Here is a 14,283-nt window from a genome sequence, read left to right as displayed (position 1 = left end):
TCCGAGGACCCGGAACGGTCCCTTGATCCGGATTCCCAAGAGGATCCAGACTTATGTGTGGAGTTAATTGATGGGGTGTTTCATCAATTGAGTAAGGACAACACCTTTAGTGGCCATTACGGCTGATTATCCCAGATTACTTCCAGCCTCAAAGGTAGCCGAGACCGAAGTCCTGGTACTTTGAAGGAGATCCATCCATGCCTTATTTTGAATGTTGTAGACCAATAGCATTTCGTTTTGCAGGGGAAATCCTTGAGGCGGAGTGCCGGGCCCGCGGTGGGCAGCCAACAAAGGCCGCTAAAGCTCGACGGGCAAAAAAGAAGTGTGGACCAAATCGAGACTCCGGTGCAACGGTATGGCGTGCGAATTTCACGCCTTGGGTCTATGCCCTTAAGTCATTCTAACGCCTATGTTTTTCTTAGCAAGAAGAGAGCCCGCTGGGCTATATCCACCGGCCAAACTTCAAGGCCGGGTCCGGAAGCGGAGGCGGACACGGGACGCGCATCGGGCGTTCCTCCAACAGAGGATGCAGACGGGCTATCTGCCACTAATTCAGAGGTGGAGAGCGCCATGAACCACCGGCAGTGCCGGACTGTTCTTCAGGATGCATGTTTTTCCCCGGAGGCGTTGAACGCCTTTAATACAGGAGATGCGTGCCTCCGTGCCACTCGAAATGGTCTAGCCAGGGCCACGGAGCAGTATGTAAAAGACATACGGGTGAGTAAATCTGATAGTTATATATGTCAGTAGCCCCTGAGACTTGAAATAGTTAAGATACCTGTTTTAAGGATCATGTGTTATGCAGGGTCTTACAGAGAAGAACACGCAACTGTCTCAGGAGTTGGCGGAGTGCAAGGCCCAACTCGAGGCCGCACTGGCCGCTTCAGCAATTGGAAAGGAGACCCCCTCAGGTAATGTATGTTCCCAAAATTAATTCCATTGCAAAGTGCGGCATGTGTGCAATGCTGACGATAACACTGCAGATGAAGCCGGAGTAAATCCGGACAAGCAACAACTCCTCCGCCAGCTAAAGTCTGGCGAGAGCATGCTGACAAGGGTGAGGCAAGAGAAGAACAAACTTCAAGACGCCAATACCCAGCTGGGCGAGGAATTAAAGGATGTTCGTATCCAGCTGTCTGCTTCCGTAAAGGAGAATCAGCGACTTCGACGCGGCATTTTTAGTAAGTGCTTGAACGAATTTTCGAAAAAAAAATCGGCGAGGAAGTCGATTGACAGAGCTATGTCTGTAGGTCTGCTGATAGGTCGTCCTGCGGAGGAAATGCCCGGTTTAACGGGGGACCTTCTTCCCGAGCTGTTTGCAACTGCACGAACGAGTTTGGCAGGCAATGCAGGGAGTCGTCCAGGCTATGTGGCCATCCCTCTCCGTGCCCGAAGGCCTTGGGGAGCTTGCCAAGAAACTTGAGGGAGTACGGCAGCACTTCCGGTTGTGGAAGATATCGTCCTGTCGTCAAGGTGCCAGGGAGGCCTGGGCCATGGTGAAGACTCGGTACACGAAGGCGGACCCGAACCACATGGCCGAAGTCGGCCCTATGGGTCCAGACGGAAAGGAGATCCCTGTCAGTTTAGTATATGGCCAGGTAGAGCTGGCTGCAAAGTATTCGCAACAGGGCTGTAAATTAGACCGCCTGTTGGATGGTATTGTTGAAGAATATACCGAGTCGGATTGACTCTGTAATTTTAAAATGACATGAAAAATGCCTTCTATCCAGATTGTAGATCGTTTGTCATTGCGGACCTTTTCGCTTCGACCTCTAGACCCTATAGTCCGGAGTGTGTCCGAATACCCTCTCGATTATGTAAGAACCGGGGTATGCATGGAGACAAGGCGTAGGGGTCATAATTGCTTTAGCAGACAAGTGCCCAACTAGTTATGTTATATTACATGGTTAGTAAGAAACATCTTCCAGGGAGAATAGTTCCGTTAGGGGTTCCTTTCCCTGGGAGGCATGCCCTAAAGTGCATGTCCGAACTGCTAAAAAAGAGCAGAAAAGCGTCTGGGGGCAGATAAATAAACAAGAAAAATCATCTTTTAGTTCACCGACTGAATATTCCCTTAAGAACGCTAGCTTTCGGCTTCACCCAGTCTGAGGTACACATCCGGCTGACCCGGCAGTAACAATCGCAGAGGTGCTCCCTTTACCACCTAGCCGAACGAACGGGAACGTAGGGGTAAGCACAGGAGCCAGGCAACCCAGCTTGGCCAAAACTTAAGTCATATCGATGCATATAATGGTGTATAAAAGGTTCATGCGAAAGTTTAACGCATGTTTTGGGCATGAGGCCCGTTTATATAAACTTCTGATAAAGAAGCCCCCAGGTATGATGAGCGCGGGTGGCGCGTCAAGTATGTGTGGACGATGCGCAAGCAAGCCCCTAAGGGCTTGGGAGAAAACAAAAAGAAAAAGGGAGGAAGAAGGAGCGAAATGCCAGACAGCTTAATGTGAAAAAATAAAAAGGGAACAGAGGAAGGAGACGAACGTGGAGTCCGGCGCTAGGCGTAGAATCTTTGTAGACGTGTTGCGTTCCATGGGTTCGGCTCGAGTCGGTTGTCTGATGCGTTTCGCAGACGGTACGCTCCGCCAGTCAGTACTTGGTCGATTATGAAGGGACCCTCCCATTTGGACTTTAGTTTGTCCTTTTTCTTGTCCGACAGGCGTAGAACTAGTTCGCCAACGTTGTAAGTTTTGGCCCATACTTCTCTGCTTTGATATCTTCGAGCATGTTGTTGATAGAATGCGGAACGAGCTTTTGCCACGTCGCGTTCCTCCTCCAATGCGTCCAAGCTGTCCTGCCGATCGAGCTCGGCTTCTCTTTCTTCGTACATGTGCACTCGAGGTGATTCATGTATTATGTCGCAGGGCAGAACTGCCTCTGCGCCGTATACCATAAAAATGGTGTGAATCCGGTAGTGCGATTCGGCGTGGTCCGCAGCCCCCAGAGTACGGAGTCAAGCTCCTCTACCCAGTGTGTGTTTAATTCCTTGAGGGATCGCACTAGTCTGGGTTTGATGCCACTCATAATAAGACCGTTGGCTCGTTCGACTTGACCGTTAGTTTGTGGTTGATAGACTGAAGCATAGTCGAGCTTGATGCCCATGTTTTTGCACCAGAGTTTAACTTCGTCGGCCGTAAAGTTTGTGCCATTGTCAGTTATGATTCTGTGGGGGACGCCGTAACGGTGTACAACCCCGGATATGAAGTCTAACACCGGTGCAGATTCGGCCGTCTTTACAGGCTTGGCCTCTATCCATTTGGTGAATTTGTCCACCATGACCAGTAGGTATTTTTTCTTGTGGGTTCCTCCTTTAAGGGGTCCAACCATGTCAAGCCCCCAGACCGCAAAAGGTCAGGTGATGGGGATGGTTTGTAGGGCGGTAGGTGGCATGTGGCTTTGATTAGCGAATAATTGGCAACCGATGCATCGTTGCACTAAGTCCTGAGCGTCTGCCCGGGCCGTTGGCCAATAAAATCCGGTACGGAAGGCCTTGCTTACAAGGGCCCGGGCTGCGGCGTGGTGCCCGCCTAGTCCGGCATGAATTTCAGCCAGAAGATTTCGCCCTTCTTCTTCGGAGATACATCTTTGAAGGACTCCGGTTGTGCTTTTCTTATAAAGCTCTCCCTCGTGGACTTTGTAGGCTTTAGATCAACACACTATGCAACGGGCTTCGTTTTGATCCTCGGGAAGTTCCTGCCTAGTTAGGTAGGCGAGGAATGGTTCTGTCCACGGGGCAATGACTGCCATTATTGTGTGGGCAGACAGTGTTGTTTCGGTGGTGGAGCCACCAACTGTGTCAGAGTGTTCGGTGAGAGGCAGCGTGGTTGTGTTCGGGCTGTTGTTTCCGGACACTCCTTCCCATGATACTGACGGCTTGAACAGCCTCTCAACGAAGATATTGGGAGGGACGACATCGCACTTGGCGCCGATGCGTGCCAACACGTCTGCTGCCTGGTTGTTCTCCCGGGCTATGTGATGAAATTCGAGCCCCTCAAACCGGGCTGACATTTTTAGGATGGCATTGCGATAAGCTGCCATTTTTGGATCCTTGGCGTCAAAGTCTCCATTTATTTGGGATACCGCGAGGTTTGAATCCCCACGGACCTCTAGGGGATGAATGCCCATGGAGACTGCCATCCGGAGACCATGTAGGAGGGCCTCGTATTCGGCTGCGTTGTTGGAATCCGTGTACATTATCTGAAGTACATATTGTACTGTATCTCCGGTTGGGGACGTCAGAACGACGCCAGCCCCCAGGCCAGCCAACATTTTGGAGCCGTCGAAGTGCATGATCCAATTGGAGTATGCGCCGTACTCTTTAGGGAGCTCGACTTCGGTCCATTCGGCGATGAAGTCGGCCAAAACCTGCGACTTAATAGCTCGCCTTGGCTTGTAAGTTATGTCGAACGGTAGGAGCTCGATGGCCCATTTGGCAATCCGGCCCGTTGCGTCGCGGTTGTTTATAATGTCATTAAGGGGTACTTCGGATGCCACTGTTATTGAACACTCTTGAAAATAGTGTCGCAGCTTCTAGGATGCCATGAACACCGCGTACGCTATCTTCTGATAATGCGGGTACCGTGACTTGCATGGAGTTAGGACAGTGGACACGTAGTAAACTGGTTTTTGGGGAGGGAACTTGTGTCCGTTCGTTTCTCGTTCGACGACGAGCACCGCGCTTACAACTTGATGGGTTGCCGCGATGTATAATAGCATTGGTTCACCCGTGTTGGGCGCGGCCAGGACCGGATTTGTTGCCAGTATGGCTTTGATTTCTTCGAGTCCGGCCATGGCGGCATCCGTCCACTCGAAGTGTTCGGTGCGCCGCATGAGGCGATAAAGGGGTAATGCCTTTTCTCCTAAGCGGGAGATAAAGCGGCTTAGAGCCGCCACGCATCCGGTCAATTTTTGTATTTGCTTGAGGTCTTTTGGGATATCCAATTGCGACAGAGCTCGGATTTTGGCTGGGTTTGCTTCAATTCCTCTACCGGATACAATGAAGCCCAAGAGCTTTCCAGCTGGCATGCCGAAAACGCATTTTTCTGGGTTGAGCTTAATGTCATATGCACGGAGATTGTCGAACCTGAGCCTCAAGTCGTCTACTAAAGTTTCGACATGTTTAGATTTGATGACCACGTCATCTACGTATGCTTCAACTGTTTTGCCGATCTGGTTGGCCAGACATGTCTGAATCATGCGCTGATATGTTGCGCTGACGTTTTTGAGCCCGAAGGGCATCGTGTTGAAGCAGAATGGGCCGTACGGGGTGATGAATGCCGTTGTGGCTTGGTCTGACTCTGCCATCTTGGTTTGGTGGTAGCCAGAGTATGCGTCGAGGAAACACAATGAATCGTGTCCTGCAGTGGCGTCGATGATTTGATCAATTCGGGGGAGGGGGAAGGGATCCTTCAGGCAGGCTTTATTTAGGTCTTTGAAATCGACACATAGGCGCCAGGATTTGTCCTTCTTTGGTACCATCACCAGGTTTGCTAGCCAATCCGGATGTTTTATATCTCTGATGAATCCGGCTTCCAGTAGTTTGCTAGCTTCTCTCCCATGGCTTGTCTCTTGGGTTCGGAGAAACGCCGCAGAGTCTGCTTAACGGGTTTAAACCCCTTTAGGATGTTCAGGCTGTGCTCAGCTAGCTTGCGTGGGATGCCCGGCATGTCTGAAGGGTGCCAGGCGAAAATGTCCCAATTTTCTCGTAGGAATTCTCTGAGTGCGGCATCTACATCAGGCTTTAGTTGTGCCCCGATGGATGCCGTTTTTGTGGGGTCCGTTGGATGGACTTGGAATTTGACTATTTCGTCCGCTGGTTTGAAGGAGGTGGACTTGGATCTCTTATCTAGTATCACATCGTCCCTGTCCACCGTGGAGCGCAACGCAGTTAGTTCCTCGGCCTCTAAGGCTTCGGATAATGCCTCCAGGGCCAGTGCGGCTGTCTTGTTTTCGGCGCGGAGCGCTGTGTCCGGGTCACTTGCAAGAGTGATGATTCCATTGGGTCCAGGCATTTTGAGCTTCATGTACCCATAATGGGGTATGGCTTGGAAAATTGTGAATGCTTCTCGCCCTAGCAGAGCGTGGTATCCGCTGCTGAACGGGGCCACTTGAAATGTGACCTCCTCGGATCTGTAAATATCTGGCGTGCCGAACACCACATCTAGTGTGATTTTTCCTGAACATCACGCTTCCCAGCTTGGTATTATTCCTCTGAAGGTTGTGTTGCTTCGCTCAATGCGACTCCAGTCTATTTCCATTTTTCGCAGGGTTTCCTCGTAGATGAGGTTAAGTCCGCTACTGCCGTCCATGAGTACCTTTGTAAGTCGGAAGTCGTCCACTATCAGACTGTGGACCAATGCGGCTGGTGCTCGGGCTATCCGGAATTTAGGTTCGTCACTGGCATTAAAAGTAATAGCCGTGTCACTCCATGGGTTTATTGTTGCTACTTGGTAGACTTCGGCAAGGTTGCGGAGGGTTCATTTCCTTGCGTTGTTTGATGCGAAGGTCTCGAAGACTGTCGACACCGTACTGGCGTTTCTAGGGTGGTGTTCTTCGGATTCTGGAGTTAGAAGCTCCTCGCCACTTCTGGCCACCTGCCGGAGTATCCAACATGCTCTAAGGCTGTGAGTTGGTGTGACTTCCCCTGAACTATGAATTTTACAGGGTCCATTGAGCCATCCCTCCAGTACGGTCCCATACCCTATAGAGGGTTTTTGTTTTTTGATGTTTGGCTCAGGTGCCTGGCGATAATGCGCCCTTTTGTTTCGGACTCGTGTTGAATTCAGGGCCGGATTGTCCCAGAATTTGTTTTTGGTTTTTCGAACGCTTTCTGTCGCACAGTACTTTCGTACTATGGATGTCAAGTCGGCGAAGCGTGTAATTTCGCGGCGACTTATGGCGTTGAGGATTCCGATGTCCGTGCAGTTGTTACAGAAGAATGCAACTGCTTCTTCCTCACGGCAGTCCCTTATCCTGTTCATAACCAGGAGGAATCTGGCCCAATAGTGGTGTACTGTTTCCCCGGACGCTTGCCGTATTTGGGACAAATCCCTTATAGTTGGGTGGGCGGGTGGATTTAAATCCGGAACCCTGCCCGATAAAAGATTCAGGGGCCAAGAGGTTTCCGAATTCGGAGGCTTGCTTTCTTGGACGTTATTCAATGAATCAGGCCTGCTGCCTGACTTTAAGTTCAGGACTTGGGCAACATCCTCCCCTCAGCGGGTATCCGGCCTAGAGGGGTCGGTAATCCGGACACATCTGGTCCTTAGAGCGGGCGAAGATGCGCCGCATTGTTCTTCCACCACTTCAACATGGTGGGTGACCTGGGGAGAGTCGATCTCTCTCTGGTCGGGTTTAAACCCGATCCGGCCATAATCTGTAGCGACTCCCAGGGCGGCAATGCGATCCAGGAGCTCGTTCAAGGAAGAGAGCTCCGTCGGATCTAACTGCTCGGTGAGTTCCGAGCTGATGTGAAGATTGCTTTCGATGGCCTGAGAGGTTATCGTCGGCGCGGCGGCCGAACAGGCGGTCATCAAGAACCAGCCTAGCCGAAGAGTTTGACCAACAGCCAAAGCTCCTTTAGCGACCACGCCGTCTTTAAAGACGGGGTGCGGCATCCTTCCTGACAGTGACGGCACAGAGGAACTCTCAATGAAAGCACCAATGTCGGTGCCAAAACCGGCGGATCTCGGGTAGGGGGTCCCGAACTGTGCGTCTAGGCGGATGGTAACAGGAGACAAGGGACACGATGTTTTTACCCAGGTTCGGGCCCTCTCGGTGGAGGTAAAACCCTACTCCTGCTTGATTAATATTGATGATATGGGTATTACAAGAGTTGATCTACCGCGAGATCAGAGAGGCTAAACCCTAGAAGCTAGCCTATGGTATGATTGTTTTTCTCCCTATGGACTAAATCTCTCCGGTTTATATAGACACCGGAGAGGGCTAGGGTTACACAGAGTCGGTTACAATGGGAGGAGATCTTCATATCGTATCGCCAAGCTTGCCTTCCACGCCAAGGAAAGTCCCTATCCGGACACGGGATGGAGTCTTCAATCTTATATCTCAGTCCGGGAGTCCGGCCAAAGGTCATAGTCCGGCCATCCGGACACCCCCTAATTCAGGACTCCATCAAGGAGCAACAGTGGCATCTCGCTAAGGCCTTGTACACTGCTAGATGCTTCGAAGATGCTTAGAAAAATAAACCGGACTTTTCTGAAGCATCGATGCTTATTTCTACAGGAGAGACGCCTAGTTAAGTGTCTATCCTGTACAAATAAGTACCGATGCTTAAGAAAAGTCCGGTTTATTTTTCTAAGCATCTCTCCTAAGCACCTTGTATTGTACAAGGCCTAAGAGCTGCGGTGGCCGCGAATCTCCTTCACTCGCCGACACTGGTGGCGGTGAACATCCCCGATCTCACCCTCGATTTCCACTACATCAATAGAAACACATAGCACACCAGGAGGAGAAGCATCGCACGAAAAACAACAACCATCATGTGAGAGCGGCCGAGTGGAATCAAACAAGACGATGAAAAATGAAGAACCACTGATTACATCATCAAGATAATTAGGGAAACAACGACAACACGGTTTACATCATCGGGATGATTTGAGAACCACTGGTTAGAAATACCAACTGCTAATCCCGTACCGAACACCGCCAACAGATGCACTGACTTTGTTACACTCACGTGACGAATGTACAACACTAGCCTGGATGAATTGTGTGGCAAGCTTCACTTTAAGGTCTTTGAACACCTGGCCCGAAGAAGACAGATCATAGGAATCAGACAATACGGCTTGTTGGAGAACAAGGCAATCAGTCTCAAAAAGGACCATGCCCACACCCATTTGATCAACAAAGTTGACAGCCGTAAGCAAGGCTATAGTTTCAACATGTAAAGCACTGGAGATAGACTCAAGAGAACCAGCAGCCACAAAGAGAACTTCACAAGATGAGTCTCTGCAAATCAAAACCCACCCACCGCATCCGGTCTGATCTGAACAAGCCCCATCGATGTTAATTTTGATAGTATCTAATGGGGGTCTCTTCCACTTTTTATTAGTGATTACCATGGGCGTCAGCTCCTTATATAGGAATTCCTTCCACTCATTAACATGAAACCGAATTGCATATTGGAACTATTCCATCGTTGCTCTGCGTTCACCATGATTCCCATGGTTCCTTTCATGCCACCAGGACCAAAGGAGAGCAATAGAGATCATTATTTTTTCCTCGGGTAGACAGATGATAGCATACACTACATCCCCTGCAGAAACAAGCCGTGAAAGTTGCAGTCTTACCTCCTCCAGTAGCAGTGCTCTCCAACAATATTTCACCATCTTGCAGTTCAGGAACAGGTGCCCTCCATCCTCAAAGAGTCGACCACAAGCAGCACACCGTGTATCAAGTTTGACTCCCCTCCTGCTAATATTCATATACATTGGGTGGTTGTTATGTGCAAGTCTTCACAAAAAATGATGCACCTTTGGAGGACACTTTTGTTTCCATATAGCCTTAAACATCTCCGAATCCCCTTCTTCACTAGATGAGCTCTCCCCTGGTTGCTTGTCAGCCTCTCTCTTCAACATTGCCACATGCGCCTTATATGCAAACTTTACCGAAAAAATGCCCTTGCTATCAAGATGCCAAGCTAGGAAGTCTTCAGCTTGATCATGGACATGAATACTCAAAATATGCGGCACATCATCCTGGTGGAAGCAGCCTTCCACAAGAGATCGATCCCATGAATCTGTGTCTAGATCGATTAACTCGCAAACCCTAGTTAGTAAACTCTACCCACGAGGAGCAGAAGGCCGGCGAGTTACCCCCCTTGGAATCCAAGGTTGTTCCAAATACGTACATCAGTTCCATCTCCAATTCTCCAGATTAGCCCTTCCTTTAGAACCTCAATGCCCATCAGTATACTACGCCAAACATAACTCATTCCATTGGTTTGTTCAACAGCAAATACATTGCCATGCGGAAATACTTTACTCGCAACACTTGTGCACATAGGGAATCCAGTGCTTAGATCAGGCGCCATCCTTGCTTGGCTAGCATTGCCATATTGAAGGAATGAAGATCACGAAAGCCAAAGACCCCCTTCCTCCTTAGACAACTTCATTTTTTCCCACCCAACCCAGTGCATCTTGTTCTCCTTATTCTGTCTATTCCACGAGTAGTGACATACCAGTTGGCTATTTTTTTCATCATACAAAAGATTTAGTTAGGTCAAAGCACGCCATCGCATACGTGGGTATTGCCTGGGCCACAACTTTTACATAAATCTCTTTGCCCGCCATGGAGAGACAGCGGTCCATTCTTCCCTGTAGCCGCCCAATAATATTATCCTTAAGATAGGCGAAGCATTTATTATTTGATTTTCCGATGCATCTCGGCAACCCTAGATACTTCCCCTCGTTGGCTTCACCTCCAAGCTGTAGCTCTTGCATAATTAAAATTTTGAAACTTTGACTTGCATTCACACTAAACATAACTAAAGATTTGTCCCGATTGATCACCTATCCTCGGCACTCTTCATATGTTTGCAAGATGGCATTGATTGTTTGCGCAACCTGTGTGGTTGCCTCGACGACTAGAAGCGAGTCATCCGCAAATAAAACATGATTCACCCTTGGTGCTGTTGATGCAAGCTTTAAACCTCTAAGCTGACCCGTATCATTGGCTTTGTTGAGCATTGCTGAAAGGCCTTCCGCGCACGAGAGAAAGAGACATGGGGAAATGGGATCCCCCTGTCTCAACCCTCGCCCCGGAACTACCACATCTGAAATGTCTCCATTCACTCTAAAATGGCATGAAACAGTCTTGACACATTTCATTTTGAGTTGCACAAACTCATCAATAAATCCCATCTTCTTCATAATTCCTTCGCGGTCATATTCTTTACTCATACCAAGCTTGAGCGCCATGGCGTTCCTATTGCGCGCGCGCTCGTGCGAACGCTCGATTTCCGACAGGCTGCAGTCTCCCGATTTGGAAAGCAGGCAGCGGGTTAAGTAGAGGATTAGGGGAAGGGTTATGGGCTAATTATGGTGGGCCTTCCTGAAAATCAGGGGGGAGAGATTACATGTAGATTAATGGGTGGGCCTGAAGCCTGTGCACGTCTTCGCTGGCCTTCGCGTGCATGTGATGGGGTCCAACACGATTCAAGGGAGGCTGTCGGAGGGTGCGAGGCTTCGATCGAATCGATCGCTCCAACGAGCAAACACGATGATCGTTTCTGAATTTTATGATGTCTTCTACTCTTTTCAAAACCGTAAGGCTTGAATTTTCTCTCACAACACCATCCTGGCATACGATATGACCCATTTTATGAGGAGGAAAAGAAGAGGAAAGGATATGTACATGAGTGACATCTTCAGTACTCAGTAGTTGCTGTTTTTTTTAGGATCGACATATTCAGTAGTTTACACACCGCTTGACACGGACCACGCGCGTGCGCAAAGGCCATGTTGGAAAACCAACGGCACCGACCCGACCGAACGCACCGAGCGACCGGAGCCAAAGTAAACCCTCGGCCGGGAGCGCGCCAGGAAACCCTCAAAAAGTGTCATTTAAAAAAGAAAGGGAAGCGCGGAGACACCGGCGGCTCGCCCCGGTTTCCCCCATTCCGGTGGGCGCCGGCCGGAATCCCAGCCCAGCGCAGACCCGGGCGGGAGACCTCCCCTCCGTCGCGTCCACTATAAGCAACGCACCGACGCCCCCACAACGAGCCATGACCCCACCGTCGCCCCCATCATGCCGCCGCTCCTCATGCTCCTCCTCGCCGCGCTCGCCCCGGCCCTCTCCCACGCCGCCGCCGGAGGAGGCGCCGGGTTCTACGACCCGGCGCGGGTCACCCAGATCTCCTGGTGCCCCAGGTCAGCTCAGCCCCCTGCTTCCTTCCCTCCGGCCTTGCCTTTCCCTGTGTGCGGCGCGCCGAGCGCGCGCGCGCTACCTGTTTGTCGATTTGCTTCTTGACAGTGCCAGGTTTGTTTGCTTGTGCGCGCAGGGCATTCCTGTACAGCGGCTTCCTCTCGCACGCCGAGTGCGACCACCTCATCAAGCTGGTGAGTTGCTGCCCTCGGCAATGAGTTGGTCCTTGGGTTATAAAGTTGTAATTTTTGTGCTTTTGTTGCGCTGTTGTGGGGTTTAGGCCAAGGGGAGGCTGGAGAAGTCGATGGTGGCGGACAACGAGTCCGGGAAGAGTGTCATGAGTCAGGTGCGCACAAGCTCCGGCACCTTCTTGTCCAAGCGCGAGGTATGTGATTGGAAGAAGCGCCCTTGTTCTCTCCTTCAGTTTCAATTGTTTACATGCCTTCCCGATTATATTAGTTCGTGTCAGATCAATTGTGTTGTTCAGTCTACCTGTGTTGCGGATTGGTCATACAACATGTAGAAATTTTCGCTAGATCAGGCTTATGGTACAGCCAAAGGAGACAGACAACTCTATGGATAGTTGTTATTTGCACCTTCTTTCATGAGATGAAATGACAGTGAATATTAGCTATGCTGGAAAGCAACACAGCCTGTGAATAGGTACAAGTACAAGCCCTCCTGTTGAAAATATGTGCGCAAATAAAGTAGCTAATAGTTCTTGCCATTTGTGAAAATCAATCTTGATGAGTTAATCATTTTGGCAATTGCACATTCATATTTGCCTAGCGCAGTCGATGAAATGACCCTTGTAAAACATGTTTCTGCTGTTCCTCGTAGCATATGCAAGAAACAACTAGAAATATTTCAAGACCACTAATTTGTTTCATTTTCTTTGACCTATTTAAGGATGAAATTATCTCTGGAATTGAAAAGCGTGTAGCTGCTTGGACGTTTCTCCCTGAAGGTAATATATGCAACCTTATTTTTCTGTTAGCCGTTTCAGAGATACGTAGAAGGCATTCTGTATCTGACTAGCCTGTTTGTGTATCAGAAAATGCCGAGTCAATGCAGGTTCTGCATTATGAAGTTGGTCAGAAGTATGATGCCCACTTCGATTATTTTAGTGACAAAAAGAACATAAAGCGTGGTGGTCATCGAGTTGCCACTGTTCTTATGTACCTGACAGATGTGAAGAAGGGTGGAGAGACCGTGTTCCCAATTGCTGAGGTATTCCATTGCGTCTGAGATTTTACTTAGTCTTATCTGTGACAGAAAAAGTCATATCCATCCGATGCATTGTTTCAGGGAAGAGATTTACAACATAAGGATGAAACGTGGTCGGAGTGCGCGAGACATGGCCTGGCAGGTAGCATTCATCCTCTTGCATGTCAAATGGAAGGGTTTTCCATTTTATTGGCAATGTGCAATACTGTCCACCACTATTTACATAACTCTGATCCTAAAACAAGGATTTACTCCTCTCTTGCAGTGAAGCCAAGAAAAGGCGATGCGCTACTGTTTTTCAGTCTCCACGTTAACGCGACAACAGATCGGAGCAGTCTTCACGCGAGCTGCCCAGTAGTAGAGGGCGAGAAGTGGTCTGCCACAAAATGGATCCACGTCCGGTCATTCGACAACCCTCCAGATGTTATGGCGGACACACGGTGTTCTGATGCCAATGAGCAATGCCCTAGATGGGCTGCTCTTGGGGAGTGTTACAAGAATGCAAAATACATGGTGGGCACGAAGGACACCCTCGGGTCTTGCCGCAAAAGTTGCGGGGTCTGCGATGCTTGAACCCCCGCACCAATCTTAACTGAATTTGCATGGTTACTGAGATGTAGATTACAAAACCAAATAGGTTCTTAGTAGCATGGCATTAGATGTTTGCTCTTCTTGCCATGCAGTTTGACCTCAGAGCATCTTGATATAAAGCAAAAAGGGAATTGACTTCGTTTCAGAAGAATTTGGACATAACCAGATGGTATCAAGTATTTCCAACATTGTCTTGCCCAAATCTCTTTCAATTCTGACTGATGTCTTCATAGCCGACTGATCTAACCTTCCAAATCCAGTAATCCACTCTGCGAAGTCAGATACTCCCCATTCCATGTATCAACTTGATCCTCCATTGTTGAAGCTATTAAGATGAACTGAAGACTGAAGTGTTTGACACATAAATGGTACCTGGAGTAGCCATCAGCCACAAAACTGAATGCCCACACACATCTGCGTGTGTGTTCCTCTTTCTCTCTTTTCCGAAAGAGGAACATCTAGCGCGCGGCAAAACCTCCTTGAATGGTTTTGTAGTTTATTCGCGACACGGTTTTGTAGTTGAAGTGAATTGTTTTGTATTACAGTCACCAAATGCTCAGGAGGTGA

General features: G+C 49.3%; 1 protein-coding gene across 1 annotated transcript in view; it reads left to right on the top strand.

Annotated features, from left to right (window-relative positions):
- LOC119310379 (probable prolyl 4-hydroxylase 6) overlaps positions 1-13,931 on the top strand; it is an 18,567-nt gene extending 4,636 nt beyond the window's left edge. Inside the window, exons 2-8 of the mRNA XM_037586148.1 lie at positions 11,611-11,903; positions 12,035-12,092; positions 12,179-12,283; positions 12,808-12,865; positions 12,953-13,128; positions 13,207-13,267; positions 13,391-13,931. Coding sequence (XP_037442045.1) covers positions 11,611-11,903; positions 12,035-12,092; positions 12,179-12,283; positions 12,808-12,865; positions 12,953-13,128; positions 13,207-13,267; positions 13,391-13,698 — 1,059 coding nt within the window. The 3' untranslated portion in view covers positions 13,699-13,931. The remainder of the gene's footprint in view (positions 1-11,610; positions 11,904-12,034; positions 12,093-12,178; positions 12,284-12,807; positions 12,866-12,952; positions 13,129-13,206; positions 13,268-13,390) is intronic.
- Positions 13,932-14,283: the final 352 nt, after the last annotated feature.

This window comes from Triticum dicoccoides, chromosome 5B (genome assembly GCF_002162155.2).
Source record: "Triticum dicoccoides isolate Atlit2015 ecotype Zavitan chromosome 5B, WEW_v2.0, whole genome shotgun sequence".
Taxonomy (NCBI): domain Eukaryota; kingdom Viridiplantae; phylum Streptophyta; class Magnoliopsida; order Poales; family Poaceae; genus Triticum; species Triticum dicoccoides.
Note: the sequence above shows the minus strand (reverse complement) of the source record. Positions and strands in the feature narration are given on the sequence as shown.